Source organism: Carica papaya, chromosome 1, assembly GCF_054855325.1.
Source record: "Carica papaya isolate Zhongbai chromosome 1, ASM5485532v1, whole genome shotgun sequence".
Classification (NCBI taxonomy): Eukaryota; Viridiplantae; Streptophyta; class Magnoliopsida; order Brassicales; family Caricaceae; genus Carica; species Carica papaya.
The window spans coordinates 22,325,630-22,349,780 of NC_142309.1; the positions used below are offsets into that span (position 1 = coordinate 22,325,630).

At 33.9% G+C, this 24,151-nt stretch overlaps 3 protein-coding genes across 8 annotated transcripts; 1 reads left to right on the forward strand and 2 right to left on the reverse strand.

Moving 5' to 3' along the window:
- Positions 1 to 1,454: 1,454 nt before the first annotated feature.
- On the forward strand, positions 1,455 to 2,748 carry LOC110818807 (uncharacterized protein At2g23090-like). Its single transcript, XM_022047800.2, has 3 exons — positions 1,455 to 1,624; positions 2,226 to 2,266; positions 2,433 to 2,748. The coding sequence occupies exons 1-3, from the start codon at positions 1,552 to 1,554 to the stop codon at positions 2,550 to 2,552; spliced, it is 234 nt and encodes a 77-aa protein (XP_021903492.1). The 5' UTR covers positions 1,455 to 1,551; the 3' UTR covers positions 2,553 to 2,748.
- A 466-nt stretch (positions 2,749 to 3,214) lies between these two features.
- On the reverse strand, positions 3,215 to 9,008 carry LOC110818779 (casein kinase II subunit alpha-2). Of its 2 annotated transcripts, none has more exons than XM_022047767.2 (10): positions 8,783 to 9,008; positions 8,396 to 8,525; positions 8,032 to 8,226; positions 7,143 to 7,300; positions 6,128 to 6,218; positions 5,973 to 6,038; positions 4,771 to 4,853; positions 4,439 to 4,502; positions 4,256 to 4,324; positions 3,215 to 3,531 (listed from the first exon to the last, which is right to left on the reverse strand). In XM_022047767.2, exons 1-10 carry the CDS (start codon positions 8,866 to 8,868, stop codon positions 3,475 to 3,477), a joined length of 999 nt encoding a protein of 332 aa, XP_021903459.1. In that variant the 5' UTR covers positions 8,869 to 9,008; the 3' UTR covers positions 3,215 to 3,474. The 2 variants fall into 2 exon arrangements, with proteins under 2 accessions (XP_021903459.1, XP_021903460.1); XM_022047768.2 differs by having other exon boundaries at positions 8,461 to 8,525; positions 8,783 to 8,999.
- Positions 9,009 to 11,356: 2,348 nt separating this feature from the next.
- Positions 11,357 to 22,612, reverse strand: TAF4 (TBP-associated factor 4). 5 transcript variants are annotated; one of them, XM_088221512.1, is made up of 16 exons: positions 22,481 to 22,589; positions 21,245 to 21,310; positions 18,609 to 18,739; positions 18,380 to 18,503; positions 17,495 to 18,036; positions 17,289 to 17,384; positions 16,267 to 17,115; positions 15,871 to 15,995; positions 15,654 to 15,741; positions 15,438 to 15,573; positions 15,266 to 15,321; positions 15,137 to 15,193; positions 14,918 to 15,061; positions 14,651 to 14,716; positions 14,332 to 14,590; positions 11,357 to 11,725 (listed from the first exon to the last, which is right to left on the reverse strand). In XM_088221512.1, the coding sequence occupies exons 3-16, from the start codon at positions 18,645 to 18,647 to the stop codon at positions 11,553 to 11,555; spliced, it is 2,754 nt and encodes a 917-aa protein (XP_088077638.1). In that variant the 5' UTR covers positions 18,648 to 18,739; positions 21,245 to 21,310; positions 22,481 to 22,589; the 3' UTR covers positions 11,357 to 11,552. The 5 variants fall into 5 exon arrangements, with proteins under 5 accessions (XP_088077638.1, XP_088077640.1, XP_088077636.1 ...); XM_088221514.1 differs by lacking the exon at positions 21,245 to 21,310 and having other exon boundaries at positions 17,495 to 18,024; positions 22,481 to 22,612; XM_088221510.1 differs by lacking the exon at positions 21,245 to 21,310 and having other exon boundaries at positions 22,481 to 22,612.
- Between the last annotated feature and the right edge of the window lie 1,539 nt (positions 22,613 to 24,151).

The window sequence follows — 24,151 nt, forward strand, 5'->3', positions numbered from 1 at the left end:
TTCTCGTTATGGGCACACATTCTTGACCAAAATATAATATATATATATATATATGTATATTTAATATACACATATATGGTCTTAAAAAAGCTTGGGTCCTCACTCTAAAGAAATAAAGCAATATGCAATTTAATGTTGGAAGATCCCAAACTGCCATCTAACAACGACCCCAATAGACAATCCAAGCAGAGGGATCAGTTTACCACATGGAAAATATTATTTTTAAAAATTTAATGTAAGATATTCAATAATAAAAGTAAAAAAATATTATTTAAAAATTATTTATATTTGTACTGTAATTTCTAAAAAATACATACTAATTAGGGAGGAGGATAATTTCCATTTTTTAAAAAAGTTAAAAAGAAATAATTTCATATATATATGTATAAAGGCTAAATTTGATTTTTTTAAAAAAAGAAAATTGGTTGGGTCCACCGCTTTGGGCGGTAATAATTAATGGAAAAGACGAGTGAGATCCAGCTGTGTAATGTTTTAAAGCACTAATACTTCAACTCCACAATTACTTATTGCATTCTTCTACCTAAAAACGTCACGTGTATCGTGATGATTGCATGTATATTTCTTTAATTGATAATTTAATTACTGTATAATATTTGTTTTATTTCAAAATATAATAAATTAACTAAAATTTAACTGCAATTATTGTAAAAAATATTACGTCAATAATTAAAATTTAATCTAATTAATTTTATTATTGCATTAATAAATTAAATATTTATTTCACCTAAAAATATAATAAAATAAGTTAAGATTTTTAATTTAATATTTAATTCTACTTAATTAAATACTATAAACTGACAAATATTAGTATATAATATACATACAAAATAAGTAATTAGATATTATCAACCTATAATATATTTATAAAATAATAATTAATATTTTTAATAAAATTAAAATTTATAATTTTTAAATACTAAAACATTCCATATCCAAACAAAAAAACAAGTCACTAAATGAGTTACTAAATTTTATGGGTAAAAAGCCAAATGTTTTAGGTCAAAAATAAAATATATTTCAATGGTTGTAATAGATTTGTTTTTATAAACAATAATTGTTTATACACCCGGATTCATACTGTGTCCTAATTAATTTCTTGAAAATAATTTTATATTAAAATCGAGTCCATATGTTATCATGAGGGAAGCTTCTGGGTAGGTGTTTAGCCTATACCCACAAAGCCGACGGGACAAAATCAAGCATCTAGCCACTGAGATTGTTTAGGTCAATGTCAATTCTCTGGCTGTTGATTTTCACAGTGCACTTGGGGAAAAATGGCATTTTTCCTCGGGGAGCAGTCAATGGTTTTTGACTTACCTTTCCTTCTAAGAATACGATACAAGCTGGGTTCCACTGCATATGTAATAATATATATATATATATATATCTGCCCCAAGTCATCATCAGTTTTAATGCATATATATACATAGCAGAAGTCCAAAACTAGTTGTGCTTTGCTCTGCAGGCTCCACATATTTCTCCTTGTCACTCTTAATCTGCTAGTCAAGATCAGGAAGAAGAAAGGAAATAATGGGAGGAGGCAACGGCCAGAAATCAAAGATGGCTCGCGAAAGGAACATGGAGAAGAATAAAACTGCTAAGGGTATAACTTCATCTCTCTCTCTCTCTCTTGCCGAAAGGGTAGAAATATTCTAGTGGAAGGCAAGAGATTAGATCTTGTGTTTAAATAAAAAACGAAAGTTACCCTCATGTAGTTTTAGTTAATTTGTAGGGCAAAGCTGAGTTGGTTGTAAGTTAATTTGGGTTTTATTAAATTAATGAACATAAACAAACTGGTTCTTTTTTGTTTAACTATTCTTACTTAATTACTACTTAGAATTTTTGTTAGTCCTAAAATCAATCGTAATATTATCTTTATGTTTCAGTTTTCTCTGCTCCAAACTGGGTATTTTGTAGGGTGAAATTTTCAGTTTTCATTTCTCTCAGAGAATAAAAATTTTCTACACCAAGAACTTAAAGTTAGACTGCAAGCAATTCAAATATAAAAACTATATTATAATTTTCATATTAAGACTAATTTAATAACTAAATCATAAAATAATAAGGAAGAAAATGAAATCCAAGTAAGCTGTAAGGAAATCTTGACATATTTTTCTATAGAGGTTTTTATTGGGTGCAATGTTTCTTAATGTAGTTTTTGACTGAAACTATGACATTTATGATCCAATCTCTATAATTTGTAGGAAGCCAGCTGGAATCAAACAAGAAAGCCATGACAATCCAGGTAATGATTTGAAGGACTAGAATCTAGGGTTTAAAACTTCATATATTCTATAATGTTATTCAAAAAGAATCTCATATAATAATACATGAATTAGATAGGAGGAATGATTATAAGATCTAATTTTGTTTTATTTCGAATCTGATTTAATGTTCAACGTTGAGTGCAGTGCAAAGTGTGTATGCAGACCTTCATATGCACCACATCAGAGGTAAAATGCAGGGAACATGCTGAAGCGAAGCACCCTAAATCCGATGTTTATGCATGTTTCCCCCATCTCAAGAAATAAGTTTAATATCCTAAATTTAGGAACCTCATCTTCCATCCCCTAGTATCTTAATATGTGTGGTGATTTCAGCAACAATCTTTCCAATTTCTAGGGTTTCAAGTTCCAACTGATTTGAAATTGAAACCTTGTGGAACATGTCAAATACCGTGTCAACTACTACTATGTTTATAAATTATGATCACATGGTCCTGTCTAACTCCTAATTGTTTCTTTTTTATCAGAACTCTTTTCTCATGGAATTTAGTGGGCAGGTAAGTAATCTTAAATCAGAGCTAAGCATAACTTATACATAAAAATCAACAGCAGAAGACCACTAAGTACTCTTAGATCAAAGCTAATCAACGTAGATTAAGAGAACAGGAACAAAAAAATTGCGTTTGTCAATACAGGCGAATTATGGATACACTACTAATGAACAAAAAGAATACTACATCATTTATACTCATGAATCTCCTAGCTTATGTTTCCAGTATAAATAGCACTTGCCTCTCATTGGACCAAGAAGGGGCTTAATATTGATGCTAAATGAAAATTTAAGTGAAATTATTTTGGGCAGCAATTGTGCGCCACCGTGATATTTCTTGTGTTTTTAATTAATGAAGGAGAAAACTGATTTCACCAATAAAATTCATAAATAATGTATGTATATTACTAGTAAAGGATTGAAATACCAAGTCTATCACATTCCCATTGTATATGATATTTCCTTCATAGAATAGTAGGTTAATTAACAATATTAGGAACAAAATTCAAATACAAGACATGATTGAAGAAGATAGAGTAACAAATACAAATATACACTCTGAATAGGAAGTTAAACAAGTGCAAGATTATGAATATGACCAATGACTTAAATCAGGACTAGCAGAAAACAGAATCCATACATATGCTAGGGCAGTACACTTCTACTCTTCTAGGACCATTAGGTCCGCATTCGATTGTTCTCCGCAGATCTCACTTGGAAGAAGTACGAATGAGCCTGGGACAAAAATAAATTTCCTTAACATGAAAAAGAGCTAAATTAATCCGGGAAACAGGGGAGAATGAATGGAAATATTTTTGGTCTCTTTCCTTGATGGTAAACAAAGAACCAAGCAAAAGATTCTTGATGCTGCTGCCAAAAAACATGCTAAAACCATGCAATGAGTTGTCAAATTCATTGAGATCAAAATACTAGCCATATATCATACTGCTGTAAAATTTTAACGAAGTGAGGTATTTTGAAAGCGAAAACACGTAAGGAATCACCTTCCACCATATTTCTTACATGAATAAGGAAAATACTAGAACATCAGGAAAAAAGTTTAAAGCAAGACATCTAAAAACTATATGCCTATGTTCAATATCGAGCAGTAAAAAGCAGAGTAAAATTTTAGTTTATATATGTACATTTAATGCTTTCATTTACATGATCCTGGAGGGAACAGAGAGGTACACAAGAATCAATCAATCCTACCAATGCAGGCAAAGAAATGTGAAATAAGAAGAAAATAAAACGCATAAGAGAGGAATTTCGTGCATGGATACTCAGAAATGGGTTGAAAAAAGAATCAAGATAATATGTCAGGAGGGTGCTAGGTCATCAAGTAGGAAGCATACTCAGTTTCTCTTTCCAGGTTCCACAATAGGGAGGCAATCCATAGCAAGCAAAAAGGGAAGAAAATTGATTAAGGGAAATATCAGTAAAATCCTAAGAAAGATACCATTGCCTCCTTAGCTGTAAGTCTGTCTTGATGATCGTAACGTAGAAGCTTATCCAGAAAATCGATAGCCTGTATGCCATAAAAGCAAAATGAAAGAATCAACAGAAGTACAGAAAAAAAGAACTAATAACTCTTTAGAAGTCAATAATATGAAGAACTAAAAAAAACAGCACAATCAGTGACCTCTGGGGAAACAAGGTGCTGGTTATCTGCATTAATAAATCTGGACCATGGCTTCCTACTATGCCTGTAATAGGTGTATAAATACTACAGATCAGTGTGATACAGAAGAATATTAAATCAGTGAAGAGCTTGTTCAATAAGGAAATAATACAAAGTAAAAGTTGGGAGGATAAGATTAATTTGTTCCCTAACAGCAATTTTAATGTTACCACTAATATATGTAAGTCGCATATCCATTATGTTGTTAAGGGTTATCCTTAGGGTAACAACAATTTCGAGACTTAATACATTGTGAAATCAAGGCAGAAAAGGAAATTTCGATTTAGGTATACCTTCCAACAAGGGCATCAAGCTGGGGATCCAGCTCTAAGTGATATTTATTCAAGTATGCATTTAACTCATCTGTCCCAAGAACCTGAAGAAAATATGGAGTCACTGTAAGATACAAATCACGAGAGCAGTTAAGGTGTTCTGAAAATAAATAATTTTGACAATTTCTGAAATCTTGTTGTAGCTCCTAAACAAAACTTGCACGGAAAGATGAGAAGCCTGTTTTTCTGAACCCAGAGAATGATGCTCACATCAAGAAAGAAAAATGTATTTTGAGAAAAAAGAGAAATTAAATGGGCACCAAGAGTATGCCATCCATATACAAGAGAGAGAAATAATTTTCAGCATCCATCTAACTCATTGCTTGCATTATAGCATTCCACAGTCCAAAGTGTCAACCATTTAAGGGATACAAATCAAGGAAGCACCAATGACACAAGATTATCAAAAGAAATTACATATTGGCCTAATAGCATGAAGTACTGATGTGCCTGAGACCATTTTCTGGACTATTATGAATTGTTGCCCACTGTTAGCATCCTTACAGACTTCGATTATCTAATGGCCGGAAATTTAATACATGATCCTTGCACTTTCACTTCCTTACTCTCCTAAGAGGTAAAACCCCTGCAGTCATTTTTTCAGATTGAAAACTCTGAACCTACAATCTGAATATACACAAATAGATACTAATTATCAGAAGATAATGTAATTCAATCATTTGTCACATTAGTGTGCCTTATAAAAAAAATCCAATGGTAACATTTAACAATCTATGAGGAAAAGGTTAATTTTTCTTTTAAGAAAATAAGGTAAACTTTATTAGAAAGGTAATTAACATCTGGAGTTCGAAATAAGCTAGGTCTATGCTTGGGCAAGGTCTTGAAAATGGTCTAGTCAGTAGATAATATGCAAGAGATGATAACTGAACATTTAGCAATCAAGAAAATACTAAAAATCAGGTGCATCATCCATCACAGGCATTTGAATGAAAAGCCTCATTGTTGATCAGGTGTAACGTGACATTTTTCCTTTTTGAAAACTATAAAACATTATTTCCTTTCAGATTACTCTAGAAGGGACAAGAAAAGAGTGGAGGAAAGATAGAGAAGGAAGACCTTTTGTTTGTTCTTGGGTAAATACTACAGCAGTTTATTGTTGCCTAGAACTTCAAAATTATTCCCAAACATGCATCTAAAATTACCTTGGCAATTTTGACAAGCTGGTCATGATTGTCATGGCCATAAAAGAATGGCTCCTTTCGAAAAATCTGCAAGGATTAAAGAACATCGTGCCAATTTATCAAGGTAGACATACAACATTTTGTAGTGACAATTGCAATCCCAGCATAATGATTACCATTCCCGCGAACATACAACCCAGGCTCCACATATCTAAGGAATAGTCATAGTCTTGTAAATCAACAAGGAGTTCAGGACCCTTGAAGTACCTAAAATCAATTAAGAAAAGTCTCAGTTTTTTGCATGGGTAGGAGAACTTGGATAAGTTCTTCATGTTAGCAGTTAAAATAACCATAAGCCACCTAAGCAAACTTTCCTTCCTATCAAATCTCAAAATTAATTTAGAACCATGCTACAACCTACAACCACTACTATTAGACATTAAAGATGCTGTCAGGCTTAAAACTTAAGAATACTACTGCTATATCATGATTGCAGCCTTCTGTGTGTATGCATGAAATAGAGAGACGGATAGAGTTAATAAGGAATTATACATAGCATTAGAATTCAGCATAACATCATATATCACACGCATGAATGGTACATCAATTATAGCTTGTTTCAACAGTCTCCAGTCTCTAATCTTTTACATACTGATCTTAAATCAAAACATAATGTTAAGGAACAAATAATGAATTATAAGCATGTCTTTCTCATTTTAGCATATCAATGATGAAGGTGAATTTGAAGAAGGATGAACAGGATAGGTCATTGTCAGTTCCAACTAGCCTGTTGGTGGCAGACTCAACCAAACCACCTTGAATTTTGTATGATGCATCAACCCCTCATATTGGAAAATACAAATAAATAACAGAAAAGCATGGAAAAAAAGGTAAACTATGCCAATCATATCTAATAAAATAGCTATTGTCCACAGGCCTTGGAAAATGACACATTAATGAAAATTTAGTAAGCAAACACGAACAGAGTGAAGGAAACACAGGTTGAACATAAGTAGACAAGCACTTCAGTAAATCTATTTCACCAAGATACAGAAACAAATCAGGAATTATGCTGAAAGAAGAAAAAAATTTGCATTTAACAGGCCCCTCAATTAGATTATATTTGGATTTACAATTACCATAAAAGAAAATGCATTTGCTATTTAGAGAAATCACAAAGCACATAAATACCTTGAAGCAACTCGAACATTGTATTCTTTATTGGGATGGTAAAATTCAGCAAGACCCCAGTCGATCAAGCGAAGTTTCCGTAGCTCATGATCAATCATAACATTGTGAGGTTTGACATCTCTGTGCATTATTCCTTGGGAATGGCAATAATCTAGGGCCTGATTACAAAAACACATAAGTTAAATAAACACACAACAATTACTTTCACCGAACTAATGCATAAATAACAGAGAGAAGGAATAACAAGAATTGAACACAGATATTCACAGATAAGTAGTTCCAGGGAACAAGTCATAAAGCAATGATCCAAGAGGAACTCAGCCCCTTCATCTGTTGCTACCTCAATTCACATTATTGCGACTAGCTTTTATTGTGGCTTGTCTATATTTTTCTGAAAAGACAATTACTAATTTCTTTTTAAAGATTGTGGCATGTCTATAGTATCAGCACATACTGCTCAATAATTCAAAGACTGTGTCCTTCACCAGGTATATTTTTCTGAAAAAAACATTTATTAATTTTTTAATGGAGAATAAAATCATTCACAAGGCATCCACCCATGAACATAGCCAGAGGGTGAATGATGGAATCCATGTTAGTGATAAAAAAATATATAAAAGAGAAGCCAAAAGAGGAGGCCACCTAAGTTTCCATTTCCCATTTAGTTAATTTAACCTGAGAATCGGGTGACAACAGTATTCATGAGCATATTCCAATAAGGCAACTATCAAAATTTCAATGTCCTTTTCAAATAAAAGTTTCATGTCCAATTACAATTACATATCATGCCCTAAAATCATATTCTTCTTGAATATTTAAGCAGGTATGCTATATTCCAAAAAGAACAGGTGGCAACAACCAGGTTGTTGCAATATGATTGTAAGTGTACCTTAAGAAGCTCGTATATGTAATATCGTATGTCATAATCTGTCAATGTCGGGTACAAAACTTTAAAATCTGTACTGTTGACATATTCAAAAACCAAACTAGGAGTCTTTGAATGTTGATCTCTGACCACATCAAGCAGCTTTACAATATTTGGGCCTCCACAAAGATTCTGTAGTATTTTTATTTCCCTTTTAATCTGTATGAAGTCATGAATAACAATATATAAGTCGACCTGACCAATTTCAAGTAATCAATAAACACTACAAAGATGTGTATGTAACGCATACTTTATAAATTTTTAAGCATAAAAAGTAAGATTCCAATTCAAAACACAGTTTACAGTGACAGTGGAAAAAAATAATCACCTTCTTTTTCTTGACAGGTTTAAGTATCTTAATGATACATTTCTCATTGTTAGTCACGTTAATACCTTCAAATACCTCACTGTATTTTCCCCTCCCGACTTTTCGAACAACCTCATAGTCATCTTGATCACTGAACACAAAACAGCAAAAGGAAAGAGCGAACAAAGAAAAAGGAAGAAAAGAAAAAACAACAGGAAACTGTGAAAACTCCGCCGAACGGAACTTGAAGAAATATCCAATCGCAGTTACTGAGATCGAATTAACAATTTTATCATGAGAATCCAGATTGTGATGAAGAATAAGATAACACTTGTCGAGCTATAACGCCGTTAAAATTAGGGTTTTAAACTGTTTTATTTCCGTTTCTGTTTCCTTTTTGTAGCTTACCCCCATTGGACGGTGAGAGACTCGTAGTCCCAGTAGTCCCTGGGTCGATGAACGTTGACATCGGCGTAGACTCGAGCCCTTGACATGGCCAAGGAAGAAAAATCACGGAGATCTTCGCGAGACCAACGACCTCGGTGGTGACGACAGTGATGATTTTTAGAGATATAGAGCAAGGAGTAATATGGAAAAAAAGGCGGATGGCCACTGAGGCAGTTCAGTTCAGTTCAAGCATGAGTTGCCAACTAGGATTTCGTTTTCTTTTCCTTTTTTTTTTTTTTAATAAAGAAAAGTAATTAATTGTCTTAAACTTAATTTTTATTTTAAATTAGTTTTTCAATTAATGAATTGCTAAAATAAACACATTTGCCACATTATCTCTACGCGTCAATCACACTAAAATGCATTAAATTTATACAAAATTTAAATAAAATATGTTTATACCGTTTATATTCAAAAAGGAAAAGAGAGCAGAAATAATTTTCCACAAATTAAATTTAATTTTGCTATCTTTTTTAGATTTGAGATATAGAAATGAATGTTTATCTATGAATTATGAAGGGTGAGATATTTTGTAAGCAATATTTAGATATTTCAAAATAACCAATTCTAAATATATTAAATACGTCAAATTTTAATACAAATAATATTTTTAATATATTAAAATATATTACTTTTAATGTCCAAAAATCTCATATCAAAAAATATAAGTGATAGTTAAATAAAAATGTTTAAAAATAAAAATAAAATATAACATGAAACTAGAATTTATTTGTTATAACATATCCTTTGATTATTTCATTAAAATGATTTTATCAGGAAACAAATATTTTCATAAAAAGAATTTGTCCAAAGAAAAAAGTAAAAAAGAAAATCTAAAAACTTGAAATTATAAATAAAAAATTGTTAAACATACAAAAGTCTTTATAAAATTTTCTTTTTAAAACTTGCTGTAATCTTGAATTGTCTACCCGGAATATCCCATCACTTTTTTTTAGACATAAGCACAGGCTAAATGATTTAGACAAGCACACATTTGACTGTCTCAAACCAATTGCTTCCTACCTACTCAAGAGTTGGTTAGGTAAAAATCAACTTGATTAGTCATAAGCAGAAGCTACATGATTTGGGCAAGCACATACCTGACTGTCTCAAACCCATTGGTTCCTACCTACTCATCAACTTTCTGCACTATCTCGAGAGTTGGCAAGGTAGAAGTTAACTTGATTAGTCATAAGCACAAGCTAAATGATTTGGGCTAGGACATATCTAACTGTCTCAAGCCAGTTGGCTCTTAGCTACTCATCACATCTGCACTGTCTCTAGAGTTGAGTACGCCTACTAGCTAATTGTACTTTGCCATACTTATCCGGCTTCTCCACTCTGCTTCTTCGTTGGCTAGGTATAAATCTAAATGCTAATACTTCAAAGACTAATTTTCACTAGCTTTTGAAACTCATGTATGTTTAAACACAAAGTATGTGTTACAGTGTGTACAGGGTAGTTAAACAACCCTAAAAAACTCTTTAGAAAATATTTAAAAAATAAAAAATAAAAGTGAAGTATGGTATTATTAGAAATATAAGCACCAAAAGAATACTACTTGTATACAAAATAATTATAAATCAATCAAGTGGTTAATGACAATACCTACATTTTTTCAAATTTTTAATGTCATGACCCAATAAAATAAAACCAAACGTGTAATTCCGTCTATCTCCAACGTTAACAAAGTTAGTTTTTATTCCCTTAAAAACTCTTACATTTCTTTCCTTCTGCACTAATCAAAAAATGATAAGGGAAACTAGAAATAAATGCCTTTTGTTTTTACATATTCCCACCTACGCCCACAATTCTTTATTCACTGTCCCCGTCATATAGCCCAATCCAACCCCATAAGCCTATAACAGTAGACCAAATGCTCTACACCGGCGGGCACCCAAGTAATATGTGCTTACAGGATTCATCATCAGCTTTACACAAATAGCACCTATTTACCAAAATGTTACCTCTCTTCCTGAACATGTCAAGAGTCAAAACACATTCTCTTGAAGCTTCACAAACAAAGAAAACCATTCTAGGGGGAGCTTTGGACTTCCATATCTGCTTAAACAGTGCTGCCATTCCTTCTCCATCTCTCTTGAATAAATAATTATAAAATAATTTCACAGAAAAACCTCTCTACTTATCCAGTTTCTACACCCTTTTATCTTTATGATCAGCCAGGTTAATGTCAACCAGACAAAGGAGCAAGTTGCTGTATTCATCCACTTCCTAATCCTTCAAATTTCTTTTTACCCAAACACTCCAGTCCCTACCCCCTCCATCTGTCCCATACACCTTCTCCACCATGATATCCTTATCACAGGCAATAGCGTATATTCTTCGAAACCAGTCTTTCAGCTTGAATTCTCCCACCCACTCATCATTCCAAAAACTAATTCTTTAGAAAACACTTAAAATAACTATTTTTTTGACTCTGAAAGGCATTGAATTTTGACATTTATTTTCAAACATTGTTTTCTTCTAACTACCACATATTGTCTTATGTATATAGATATACATATATAAAAAAACTAAGACTAAAAAGTATTTTTATAAACTAAACGTTCCCTGATTTTCTTGCCCCGTGACAATTCTTGGTTACAATCAGATCCATAATTGCAATCTACAGATATTAAAAACAGAAGAGCAGTAGAATATTTTTTTCTTTTCTATGGAAGCAACTATATATATGTAAGGCTTCTCTCAAAAAAATGCAATATCAAACAGATTATTTGGACACAGCTTCGGAACGAATCTTCTCACACAAGCGATACATCAGTGTAGACTTACACATCTGTGGTTCCCTTTCCAGAACAGCAATAACATCCTTAGCAGCAACAGTGCGAGCTACTCTAGTCTGAGACATGCCAGATTGGTTCCAGCCGAGTTTTCTGACAGCTCCTGTAGAAGAAAAATGGGTGAACAGAACAGCAAATTTCAATAACAAGTATCCATTGAACCAATGAGTCCCATAATATACATGGTTTAGTGAGATTTGAGAGAAAACTAAACCAGTAAACTTTTCTGAGGAAAAACCATATAAATATTTAGTAACTTTTTTTACACTATGTTTGGGACAAATACTAAATTTATAAGAAATTCATTTGCAAATTAATACTTACTCAAAAAGAAAATAGTGAAGATGATCATTAAAATAGTTTTTAAAAAAAGTTTTATTTTAAATTCTTGGTGAATTCGAAGAAATATATTCCAAATTCTACCAAAATTGATTGAATTTGGAATGCAATATTTCAATTCCACATGAAATTTCCTACAAATCAATTTTTGTCATCCTAGTACAGGTGTAGATAGATTAGATATATATTTACAAATAAATTATACAATGTTTATGGAATTTTTTGAACATGATCTTAGGTTAGTATGTTTTTGGTTTACAAGAAAAATATTAATTTTCAAAAGATAAGCTAACTTAACCAAGACTTTTTACTATAGGTAGTGTTTGGAACAAATCCATAATTTTTGTGTGAAATCTATTTCTTAACTCCGTATTTTTTTAATGTAAAAACAATGATAATTCTATCTAAAATAAGAAAAACTGAGTCCATATGAAATTCCAAATAGAATTGAAATTTCAAGAAAATTGATGAAATTACCGTATCGTTCTAATTTCACGTAGATAATTTCTTTTTCATCCTAATATAATTTACAGATTCTCCTAGTTAGGTTAAGCATGTATTTGTAAATGAATTCTATAATATTTCTAGATTTCTTCCCAATATAACCATAACATCACTTGCCAATTGATAGAACTTGCACCCTTTTTTCTGAACTTTTCTCCTATGACAATGGGTGCATAGCCAAGAGGTCAAACTTACACACTCATAAAGAATGATAGAAGTACTAACCATCAAATCAATGAATGGGTTGTAATAAACCTTGCATTTTACATAAGTCTTAAAAGAATAAGTCAATCCAAAAGGCCTTTATAATGCATAAAAGATCACTAAATCAGCCAAGCACCAATCCTCTTACTAGTTAAAACTGTGTCAATTTAATAAAAAAGAAGCCCCTTGTGTAAATCTAACCTCCTCTTAGTTGGAGGCATGATACACAGTGCAATGTTGAAACTTAAATTAGTATAGTTATTTGATCGAACATTGGAAAATCTTGGGTAAAGTTCACATGATAAAATATCCTAGTCAATACTAATTATCAAATGATTACAATGATGAGCTCAATGTTGAACCTTGTTCAATGAGGTACTCTCTGCTGAGGACAATGTTCCCTATACTGTTTAATGTGGTAACTAGCGAGACTAAAAGGAGGCAACTTTGTAAATTGGTACGGCATGCTCTGGCCAATGGTAATCTCATGTGGAATGTTGCCGTGTTATAAAACCTTACATGACTCGGAGTTTAATAACCTAAATTCTGCAAAGCTAGTGATGATAATTCACTTGCAACCAACAGTCTATCTTCATAAGCCCTCCCCGATACAGGTGTTTTTATTTAAAATTTAGGTCTGCTCCAGTTTATGGGGAGGATAGTCAGTCAGGTCAGGTTTAGATTTGATTGTTGAATATCCAAACCTGACTTAATCCATAGAGATGTATGAAAATATAATTGAAATTATTTTATTATTATTTACTTATAATATATATATATAGATATGTAAAGCGAGTTATGATTTTCTCTTTGCCCATTTAGGTTCAGGTATATAAAATTAAATATCTTGGTTCCGGTTCAGGTCAGCCACATCTTCGGATCTTTACTTATTTAGGGTAAAATCCCACCACAAATCCCTCAATGCTGGCTCTTCTGCTCTGAATAATTTTCCCTGGAAGCACATCTGTATGAGAAATGCTCTCGCTAATGTTTTTCTTTTTCTGGCCTGGGAAGCCTACATTTGAAAGGATTCTAACTAAGAAGAACGTCTGAAGCAAATATAGAGTGCTGGCTAGTAGACCTAGCTCTGAAAGACTGCCCTAAACTTCTTGAAGCTCAACTTGGTAGTTGGGTCTGGGCACAGGGCAGAATTGAAGCAAACAGGAACTGTAGAAAGGTGAGTTATTTGAGGAGAGGAACAGGAGCACTGTTGAGAACCTAGAATTTCCTTCCAAATGTTTAAAAGAACCATTTACACTCTCTTAACCTCAAACAGCAGTCATGAGGAGTTAATGTTATTCCCCTCTGCTCCCCCTGCGGGCCGCCAGATTATGTTTCTCCTGTAAACAAAACTGATATTCACTGTAGCACCTTCTCTGATTACCACGACACTCAAACTGGTCAGATAGGGGGTGGGGAATAGCCAAATGGAAGGAGCATAAACTTGCTCAGACAGAAGAGAGATGGGGGGAAATCTAAATGTGTGACCCACATCCGTGGGCCAGCGTCTAGCATAGTTTTAGTGGGATATTACGAGATAATATTTCGAAAGAAAAACTAGCAACCACCGCCATGGGCAGCGTCTAGCATAACTTAGTGGGATATTACCAGATAACATTCCAGGACAAAACTAGCAATCAATATGATGTAACACCCACATACCAGATGCAGAAACAGAAGTTCCGTGGCCTCTTTTCTCTGTTTCCTGATTGTCTTTTGCATTTCTTCCAGATGCTGATAGAGGCTTCTGGCTCACATCCTTACCTACCTGAGAAGATGAAGTATCTACCACTCCTTCACGTTTCTGGCGAGCTTCAGCCATAAGTTGCCATTTTGACAGCACGTCATCACCCCCAACAGCAGCTCGTGCAGCAACATTTGCTGCTGTTGTTCTCATTTTGTCATCCTCCTCCTTGTTTGCCTAAAAAAACAAGATAAGCTAAAAAAATTCTTGTACACATATATGCACCATTAATAATACCTTTGCTGATTTTGCTCGACCTTCATCTTTCTCCTTGTCACCATCAACTCCAATGTCATCGTCAGGCTGCATTCAGCAATTTTGCATTTGATAAGGCATTCGTTCAGTAATTTTACATAAAGGAGTAAAATTAGTATCTCTATACAGGACTATATTAAATGGCTGACGGGTCAAGATATCACAACATAAACCTTACGTACTTCCTTTGACATACGTATCTTATATAATGGATAGTTCAAGAAGTAAATAAACAATATCTTGACCAACCACTTCATTAAGTTTGCGAAGCTTTTCTGCTTCAACCTGCTTTTTCTCCCACTCTTCTCGAGCTTTCTGGTTAATCATGATAATTTGCTGCTGTACATCTGAGGTCATAAAAACCTGGTGCCTAGCCTTCTCCATATCAACCCTCTGTAGAAAGATGTTTGAAATGAAGAAACGCGGCAGTAAATGCAATCAAATAACCATTAGGAAGCAGAAACTAACCTGTTTTGATAATCTGATAATATTACATATTAGTCCACGCATCCTTTCCTCCACACACTACAGATTTAGCTACATAAGAAGAAATGTAAGGAACTCATACTGAAACTAACCAAGTAGTTTGCATCTCACCAAGGATAAGCATTGCTCCACATCATTGCTTATATTCTTCAAACCACACCTGGCCACTGTTAAACATACAAGACCAGATATCAGCTGTACAAAAGACGCCATTTCTTACATATGGAAAAAATTGCATCCCTAAGTAAACAAAGATATAAGGAGGGATAGAAAGTGTATCAACAGATCTCAGCCAATTTTTTCTGCAGTGGAGATTTCTGCAAAAGAAGTTTTTCTTCTTCCTCTTGCACAACTCTCCGAGATGCTTCTGATGCTCGACTGTCCTCTTTGGGCCCAGAAAAGAGTTGTTCTTCCTCTTCCTGTTTAAGATAAGATTATCAGAAGGTCCTTTACTTAAGTCCTCTTATAGAATTGGCACTAGTTTCACCAAATACCATACTCTAAGATTGACTCCACTGACAGCGGTGACGTCATTGAGTTGATCAATGCTTTGATCTGAAAAGGACCCAGAAACTTTCTGTTTCTTACTGTAGGAAATCCCATCAGTTACATGGGGAAAAACAACAAAAAAAACATTAGAATTGAGGACAAATATAACAATGCTCACCTAATAATTAGTACCATTCTCAAGCTTTTGTATGCCAAAAATTATATACCTTAATTGTGGTGGTGAGGAGCCAAGTGCTTCAAGTGGTTTCTTCTGAACAACTGAAGACTTTTTAGGGGGTGTTCTTGCATTAACTCCAGCTGGAGAGGTCGCAGATGGGATTCGAGAATTCAACTGGCAGCATAGCAGCAGTGAGAAAATTTGAAATTGAAAACTATATGATCATGTATAGGTTCACTATTTTTGATACAAGACCTGCAAGGTTACTTTAACAAAAGGGGGATAGGAGTACAAAAGTACAATAGTTCTTACCCTTCATATGCAGAGAGATCATCCTTTAAAGACCAAGGAATTGAATGAGAAAACAAAAGTAAACATACCAAAAAAAAAAGATTTTTATCCCACGCAAAAGTGAACAAAAATTAAGTAGAAGGATATAAATTACCAGAACACTAGAGTCTAGTTGTGTTGTCATGGAAGGTGAAACTGAATTTGAGGGCATGATACTAGCAGATGCCGAGGATCCAATTCTGGAAGCCTGCTTCTCCGAGAGATCATCCCTTGAAGACCCAGGAATTGTATTCCCTCCTTCAACCTGAGCAGCAGACAAACCCTGTGGTGTAGCTAAATGGGAGTTCCGCTGCTGCTCAGTGACCTGATCCACTGATTCTTGCTTAACATATGTCAGTGATGACAGAGGGCCAGGACTCTGCTCCTTGCTTGTTGAGGCTTGTCTGGAAACTGAATTCGGTTGCACCGCTGAATTGTTTGAAAAGTGAGAAAGAGAACCACCATGCACTCTTTTTGGATCAGTTATAGAGTTTTGCCTCTCAAACTTAGGAACACTCGCGTTCACGGGTTGACTTCCCCCTCCAAATGGAGAGGATCCCACACTTTGACTATGAGTAATCTGCCTCATTTGGGAATCATGAGATTTTGGTTTCAAAGATGAAACCGAATTATTGACATTTGTCCCAGAATATGGACGATAACTGCCACTGCCACTTCCATATATGGGAAATGAAGATTGTGGGAACTGAATATGTTGTTGCGGTTGCTTGTTAAGTCCTTGTACTGAAGTCAATGAGCGATCTCTCTCCTGAATCACATTGCTTGAACTGGAGGAAGTCATTTGACCCACTAGTACTCCACGAGAATCTGATTGACGCTCCATCTCCTGAGATTTCTGAGCATTGTTTCCTATTGTTGGGTAGCCTGATTCAGTTTTTGTTCTGGCTGCTGATGGAGGAGCAAGAGATGGATCTGATGGAGGGTTGGAGGCTTTTTGTTGGAGCTGCAGAAATAAGTGAAGATTAGTGACCGTTTGACACTAGTACTGCCAGATGGGATCCAAAAATATTTTTGGCGTGCCAAAAAATTGTTGGAAGCCGACTGATAGCTCCAAATTAACATCCAACTAACTAGAGTGCTAAATTTTCACAGGATTACAACCCATCGTGCATTTACCTGTAATTGCATTTTGCTAACTGCCAACTTGAGCATCTGATCACCAACAAGATCCTTCATATGTCGGACAAATACTTCCTTCGCAATTTCATTTTTCTAACAAAAGCAGTGGCATTGTAGATTCAGAACAGAATGTGATAGCTTAGTCTATTCCATACAGGTAAATAGAATGTTTTTTGACCAATTACTACACATCAGAGACCTACCTTCAATTTAGCATATAAAGTATGAAGCTGCATCGCTCTGTCTTTATCAAGCTGAGGCATTATGGCTGGAAGCAAAGCTGCAAAAGGTACTTGTTTAATATTGCGATTCATAGGGTTAATAGGTGGCTCCATGTTAGTGGCCTGTTGATTACTGATCTTCTGCAATTTCAAGTATTGAGATTTACTATCTTGACTATGCACTCGTTCCGGTTCACGTACAGTGACAGGATTTTTTTCAGAAACACTTGTGCTGGTTGTTTGAGTTATCTGAGGAGAAATTTGAACTGTTTGCCCCTGCTGATAATTATCTTGGGATTGATTCTGCGGTAAAGGGATGCACTTCCGTTCTTGTGAATCATTCTGTTGCTGTTGATTCTCATAAAGAGATCTTCTTTTCAGTTCTTCTAGTTCAGATACATGCTGCTCCTGCAGTTGCATACTCCCTACACTCTGTTGCCTTTGGGAGTTGATATTGTCATCTTGGCTACCAGTCCATTGCACAACTGACTGACTAGGAATATGATTGCTTCCTTCAGATAAAACTGATATAAGCTTTTAGTTAATGAAAATAATAAATTTGAAGAGTTTTTCTGTGTGAGCCACATAAGATAATAGATGTAATAAACATGTCGTACAACGAATGATATTCCATAGAAATTTTTCAAATGCTAACTAGCACTCACTTCCTCCATTTTGACTTTAGATAAAACGTCAGCCAGAATATCAATTTTTTATATTTCAGTCTAAAAGCAAAACGCAGTTACAACCATGGGAATTGGTCTCTAATCTCAATCTAAAACCACTGCATTTAAACTCGTTAAAAAAAAAAAAAAAGCAGCATAGTATATAAAGAAAGAAAATTAATCGGATTGAATGGCAGTTAACCTTTATTGAAGTTTACACCAGCATTCATATCAGATGGCTCAGAAGTGGATACAGCACATTCTATATCTCGATTAAGGGCAGCCTGGAATGCCTCCACATCCGCGCCTGAATGCAGAGATTCATCCTACAAACATTTCAGGAACAAAAGAAATGTAAATAGTTTTTAGAACGTTAGTTATAGCAACATGGAAATGCGGAGAAATGATCAAAGAACAGTTAAAAACAAGACCTCATCTTCTTCAAGAAGCTTCACAATGGAAGGGTCCATAATGAGGGCTTAATATGCACTAGCGTCTATGGCGACAGAAGGTGACAGGTGGCAGGTGGTAGGTGGAAGGTGACTGGGGAGGTTCTCTTCGTCTGCAGGAAGAACATGAGGATCTAAACAAGTTACAAAAGTAAGCACCCAATATAAACAGAACAATATTTTGTATTATAAACTGCTAAGCTTTGTTGAATTATTGTTAAATTCACTTCCCAAGTTCACCAAGAAGGATGGTGTTGCTTAAGTTGGAGAAAAAGAAGAATAGGTACACCAAAAAAATATGACTTGAGCCAACCTTTATGCAGACTTGAAAAACTGTTAATTAAAACCCTGAAAGAAAGCGAGTTTTAGACCTCAGAAGAACAAGCAACATTCTAAAAGATAACTGCTTTCCTTAGGTTTCTTTCCAGTCATGACTTGAAAATGGAACTCAAGTTCTCCTCCAAGTCAGATGGTTGCAAAAGCCCTAAATCGTTTCTTATGTATTGCCATGAACATCTGATATAAATTATACAGTTATCAGAACAAACATGACTACCCTTAGAATCAGATAAATAATGTAGTGTCCACTGCTCCTTAGAAAATGCCAGAGAGAGAGCATCAAATTTTGGACTTCTGAACAATTCAATAAAATCATCCGAGAAAAAACAAAAAAAAAATGACATTTAGCAGCTACCAGTTCCCCTTAAGAGTTAATACAGGTTCCACTTTGCCTTCGGTTTCAATCAAAACAAGACCAACACTTTCATCTCCTTTCTGTTGCTTTTTCAAGTTCAGCTCATAAATTGGCTAACTGCAGGATTACTGCGACTGGCTGTTGCTACTACCAAAGTTATGTGGAAGTGCTGATGCTTAATGTTGTAGGAACTGCTAAAAGTCAATGCAGCATTTATTAAAGTGTTTTGCAAAAAGACATTATGAATGGCGATGTTGTCAATTATTTGAGATGACAATTAGTCTAGGATTGCATTCAAATTGATTAGTTTCAGGTTAGTTATCAGGTCATTCGAATTGCAGATCAATCCCATTTCAATATTTCGTGTCATACAAATATTGGGTAATTTTCTGAACATCTGAGTTTCTGATTCTTAGTTGTTTAAGTTTTTGGGTTTTTCAGATTTTAGATCCTTTCAGGTTCCAGTTTTTTAGGATTGTATCAGATCTAACTTGATTATGTAAGTCCAAATTTTGGCTTTGATGTTTAATGATAGTTATATTTTGGTTTTTCAGGTTTTTTAAGTTCGGCTTACTTTGGGTTTGAGTTATCTGGATTTTGCTTAACTTTTTCTTTTTTGGTTAACTTTAAGTTTCTGCTTGTTCCAGTGGCCGTCAAAATTGTTGAGGCAATCTCCAGAACGTCATAGCAAACTGCAAAACTAGAAAAAAAAAATACCTATTAAAGGGTGATTTTGACTTTGAAGGACTCGAGGTTGATTAATCGGACTTGATCTTTCCTCTGCCTTTCCTAAGGGACAGTTTGCTTTATTTGCTTCTTACTGGGTTTAGCTCATTGATCCTATAGGATGTCTCTTCAGCTATTTTGCTGAGGAACTGGGATGCAGAATTGGTTTAGTTTTATGTGGTTCTTTCCTTTTTTTCTTCTTTTTGTTTGTTGACTTAGGAGGATTTCTTATTCTGTACTGTTACACTTTTCTCCTCATCTAATAATATTTCTTTTTTCATTAAAATAATCAAATTAACTTGATTGGATCTGCACACAGAAAATGAAAACAGCTTCGATGAGGGTGTCTGAATTTTTCACGGAGACTGCACTCTGATATTAAGTCAGTATATTCGTCGAAAAATACATATCTGGCTACTTAAGAATTCAGCATGTCTGGCTGTCCCTATATATAGAAGATCAAGGGGCCTGCTTACTTTGTTATTGCATAACGAGGACACATGCCTTTTCTGGAACCCACTGTCCATGTGTCATTATTTAGGTGAGCATGTTTCTGGGTATGAAGACTTGCCCAAGACCTTATTTGGGTTTAGGTTATATAGGTTTGAGGTTGCTGACTTTATTTGGTCAATTCAAGCTGGAAAGTTTTGAGTTTCATGTGGGTCGGGTTGGCTTAGGTTTTGCCACCTCTAGTTGCAATTTTTCCTTCTCTTTTGAGAAAAAGTTGTAACGTTTAGCAACCCTATCCCCAAAAGTTTCTGCGAAATTTAAAATTATCTAAATATATGTAATATAACAATTAAAATTGTTAATGGTGCCAATTTTTAGAGAAAGAAAAGACTTGTGTGTAAAGTGGGATAGCAAGATATTGGTAACTTATGTTTGGTTTGTTTGCAGAAAATAGTATCCTGACAAAAATTTCCAATGGAAAACATTTTTCTAAAGGAGTAAAACCTTTCTTAGACTGAATGCTTTCCATTGTAAAGCATTGCAAAAGTCTGTCAATTGGCACAAACTTGTCAAACTTTTGGAAAGATTATATGAAACTATCTCTAAACAAATAAAAAAGATCAAACTTGACATTCTAATTAAGTTTTACTTGAATAACACATTAACTCTGAAAAACTTAAGAGAAAACCAAAAGAAAAAGAATAAACTCTCAGCAAAACATGAATGCATCTTCATTTTCCTGCTTTACCCCAGGAGAGAGCCAGGGTTCCAAGGTTATTGGTTTCCTTCCAGCTTTACCGCCACCACAAAGAAGCTAGTAAGATAATTAGTTGAAATTATAATGATTATAAATTATATGACAACCCAATCAAGAATGTATTATATGATTAACAATGTACATAGTCAATTATATCTATAAAATGATAAAATTAAGGAGAAACCAAGAAAATATAGAACAATGGAATAAGAGAGTTTTGGGCTTCAGAAGAAAAAAGATACCAAAAAATTCGTAATTTGTGCAAGAAAAGTGAAATAAAAGAAAAAAATAAAGCTGAAAAGAAAACATATTGGATAAATAGGAGAAAGAGAGGTGGCAGTGATGGAATCTTGGCATTTGTAATGCCAACAGAAACAATTTCCTTTTTTCCTAAAAGAGAATCTTCTTTCGAAATGGAAAAATTTTCCCATTAACATTTCTTTTTTCCCCAACCAAACATATGGAACGCAAACATACTGAATCCTAAACGAAAGGTAAATGGTACATATCAGCAGAAGTATAATAGGTAAGTAAGTTGTCACCAATAAAATCATTCTTAATCTAACAGTTCTCTTCAAACAAGAGTGCTATTATAATGGTTGTTCCTCTAAACTTCTTCCTTAAGAGTTATTTGGTAGATTTTCTTAAGAACTGCTAGTGACAGACATTAGACTGTTGCCATCACGTCTTTCATGAGACATAACCTCAAACTTCTTGACAACGATATCAGATTACTCCAGAATTGTTGTGCAGAACATATTTAGGTTTCTCCATGCTTTATGATAAACAGTGTGATCTTTGTCACAGAAGCTAAAATAAACAAGGTGACTCCGGGTATTCCATTAAGCACCCCCCATACTCAATTGTCCGTTCCCAGCCAAGCACACATAGTCTATTGTTAATAGAAAATCGAAATTCTCAACACCTCACAAAACTTATCACTTCTACAATATGCAAGAGACAAAAATGAAAAATCGGACAAGAAAATATGAGGAGAACAATTACCAAAAGTTCGAATGTCATTATTCAAAAAAACTTGGAATCAATCTAAGGTTAACCAATTCTGTAACAGTGATTGAGAATTCAATTGAAAAAAAAACGCCGACACATAATATGCAAGAAACCAGAAATTGAAAAGGCAAACAAAACAAGAATATAACAGAGAGAAGCACGAGATAAGAGAAGGAAATAGAGGAGAGAGATGAAAAAGAGACCGCGAAACTTCACCTGCTGGTGTTTGGAGACAGAAATTGCCGGGTGACGGACTTGCAGGAACCGCTTCTCTTTAAAGGGCGACTTTGGGAGTGAGAGCTACGACTCCAAACCCCCCGAGCCTCCAACAACTCCAACCGGGTTTTAGAGAGTTTTTATAGCAGGGGTAAATCCGGTAGACAAGGCAAAAATCAGGACAAAACCGTAAAATAGAGATTAAAAAAAGTGCTGATACGGTCTTCATCATAATTGGATAACTAGTACTAGGTTTTCTAATGTATGGGTTTTAATTTTTTTTTTTTTTTTTGGTATAAGGATAGTTAAAAGTCAAAAAAATAAATTAAAAAATTTGTTAGAGATTATTCGACACCTGAATATGAAAGTAGAGATCCATCGGTTAAAAGAATATGGTTTTTACCAACCAATCAGCATATCTATTTTTTTTATGATAGACATATTGAATTCTAACATGTCAGACATATAATAATAAATATTTAATCTTACGAACGAATGCGGCATGTACATTAGTGTCGTAATCCTCCTTAATAAGTAATTGCACCGCCAAAATATTATTCATTTTCAGAATAATACTACAAAATTTAATATGTCAAACGAGTTGAAGTCCACTGAAAGCACCTCAAAGCTTGGTCTAAAGCACATAACATCTATTAATCTTCTTGTTGAAGCTTCTCAAACAAGCACCATCCTCATCCTTAATAAGTCTGCTACAGCAAGTAAGGTTGATAGTCGCACGATAAATATTATCAGTGTTCGTGTGAATTTTAACTTTAAATTATGAGATTTTTATCATATTTGTGATAGAACAAGTGATAAAAATATCAAACTATTTATTTATTTATAATTACAAAAGTAACTAAAATTCTTAATGCACAAATGAAAAATATCACTTATTAAGTAAAATAAAAATTAATAACAAATATATTTCTTCTTCAATATTTAGTTAATAATAGAATCGAAAATTTTTATCACAAATGATCAAAGGAAGATTGAGAAATTGTTTAGTAGGACTAGATTGTTAATGCCTCTAATATCGATAAAGAAAGTAACATATCTAACTGATCAACTGATCGATTGGTTTACCAAGCTTACAAATTTTTCACTTGTTTAATTAGACTTTATCAACTTCTAATGATTTGAAACAGTTTTTCTATTCTAATTATTGTAGTATTGCTTGATTATGTTTAATTGGACACTAAACCCTTTTTACTTGAACTTTCTAAAAATAAAAGATAAATACTTTGTTCCACTCCTTGATGAGTTCACAATAATCCTTCAAGGGGGTAAACTCATTTTGTAAATAAATATGAATTTATAGATTAAATTTACAGTTTAATTATTATATTAAGATGAGAGTAGACAAATGTTTTTTTATAAATCTTATAATCATCATCAGCTTCGGCTTTTGATCATAACGAAAGAAATAACTAAACATACTGAGGACATATTCTCATACAAAAACCAGATCAAGAATGTTTTGAAACTAGCCAACGAAGTCCAAACAAGAATTTAAAGTGATACCTCAAGTAGTTATTTTGAGTGTGTTATTTATTTCAGTGATGATCTGAGCATGTCGAGACTAATCAGTACAGAAAGAAAATGATTAGGAAAACTCGCATCCTCTCCATTTTTTCTTCTTCTTCTGTTCTCTCTTTCCCTTCTATCCTT

Coding starts and splice junctions, on each gene's coding strand:
- TAF4 (XM_088221510.1), bottom strand. CDS start 18,647: ATGGACCCTTCCATTGTGAAGCTTCTTGAAGAAGATGAG. Junction 15,574..15,653: donor TCAGTGGAGTCAATCTTAGA/GTATGGTATTTG, acceptor TATCTTAAACAG/GAAGAGGAAGAACAACTCTT. Junction 11,726..14,331: donor AACTTCTGTTTCTGCATCTG/GTATGTGGGTGT, acceptor TTTCTTCTACAG/GAGCTGTCAGAAAACTCGGC.
- LOC110818807 (XM_022047800.2), top strand. CDS start 1,552: ATGGGAGGAGGCAACGGCCAGAAATCAAAGATGGCTCGCGAAAGGAAC. Junction 1,625..2,225: donor GAAGAATAAAACTGCTAAGG/GTATAACTTCAT, acceptor TATAATTTGTAG/GAAGCCAGCTGGAATCAAAC. Junction 2,267..2,432: donor AGAAAGCCATGACAATCCAG/GTAATGATTTGA, acceptor CGTTGAGTGCAG/TGCAAAGTGTGTATGCAGAC.
- LOC110818779 (XM_022047767.2), bottom strand. CDS start 8,868: ATGTCAAGGGCTCGAGTCTACGCCGATGTCAACGTTCATCGACCCAGG. Junction 6,039..6,127: donor GTTGTATGTTCGCGGGAATG/GTAATCATTATG, acceptor TAATCCTTGCAG/ATTTTTCGAAAGGAGCCATT. Junction 3,532..4,255: donor TTACAGCTAAGGAGGCAATG/GTATCTTTCTTA, acceptor TTTTTGTCCCAG/GCTCATTCGTACTTCTTCCA.